General features: G+C 38.6%; 1 protein-coding gene across 1 annotated transcript in view; it reads left to right on the plus strand.

The window, feature by feature from the left end:
• The first annotated feature begins 323 nt into the window (after nucleotides 1–323).
• The window catches only part of LOC122066092 (eukaryotic translation initiation factor 3 subunit H), an 11,606-nt gene continuing 11,074 nt past the window's right edge, over nucleotides 324–855 (plus strand). The window contains exons 1-2 of the mRNA XM_042629918.1: nucleotides 324–484; nucleotides 569–648. Coding sequence (XP_042485852.1) covers nucleotides 475–484; nucleotides 569–648 — 90 coding nt within the window. The 5' untranslated portion in view covers nucleotides 324–474. The remainder of the gene's footprint in view (nucleotides 485–568; nucleotides 649–855) is intronic.

Below are 855 nucleotides of genomic sequence, written 5' to 3' on the forward strand. Positions count from 1 at the left end.
GAGAGGGAGAGGGAGAGGGAGAGGATAGAGGTTTGCAACAATGATTTGTTTAAAGTTAATTGACAAAACTACCCTTTGACTCCAACTCAAAAGACCAAATTTTGTAAGGATAAATTAAAATAGTGTTTAGATTTTAATAATACAAATTATTTGAGGACTTAGATTTTTAGATTTTAGAAAAAATTTAGAGGGAAAAACTTTTACCAAAAAAAAAAAAAGAGAGAAAAGCTTGCACCCATGGGTGAGAACCTATCCACCCGGGTTGACCCGCCACCAGTTATAGTTGTAGGAGGACTTGTGTAAATGGCTAACCAATTAACCTAGTAAGGTTTTCTAGAGTTGGCCGTTGGTTCATCTAATAGAGACAGGGCTTCCGTAAGATACTCACAGAAACAATTCCGGTAGAGCAGTGCAGCCGCTCAAACTCGTTCCCTTCAACTTCAGATTCTCCTCTTCAACGAACCCTTCGTCGACATGGCTAATCGTCCGTACAATGAACCCTAATCTATGTGTCTAATTTTTTTCATCCAAGATTTTACTGAATAGATCTTTTTATTGTCTTCTGCAGCCATGGCTCGATCTTTCCTCCAAGTTGCGGCTTCAGAGGAGGTCGCATCGCCTCTGAGAGTAGTTCAGATTGAGGGACTGGTAATCTATTTGCACCTTTTCTGTTAGTTTATTGAAGTTGTGCACGCTTCTTTTTTAGCGATTTCGGGATTTTAGAATTTTAAACAAGTACCCTTCCTAGATGTCTGTTTCAACTTTGTTTCTGAAATCTGTGCTTTTATGTCGAATGGAATCTGGGTTATTGTCTTACGCTGTAAGTAGATTTTTTTTTTCTTTTTTTTGGGGGGG

This window comes from Macadamia integrifolia, unplaced genomic scaffold, assembly GCF_013358625.1.
Source record: "Macadamia integrifolia cultivar HAES 741 unplaced genomic scaffold, SCU_Mint_v3 scaffold2232, whole genome shotgun sequence".
Taxonomy (NCBI): Eukaryota; Viridiplantae; Streptophyta; class Magnoliopsida; order Proteales; family Proteaceae; genus Macadamia; species Macadamia integrifolia.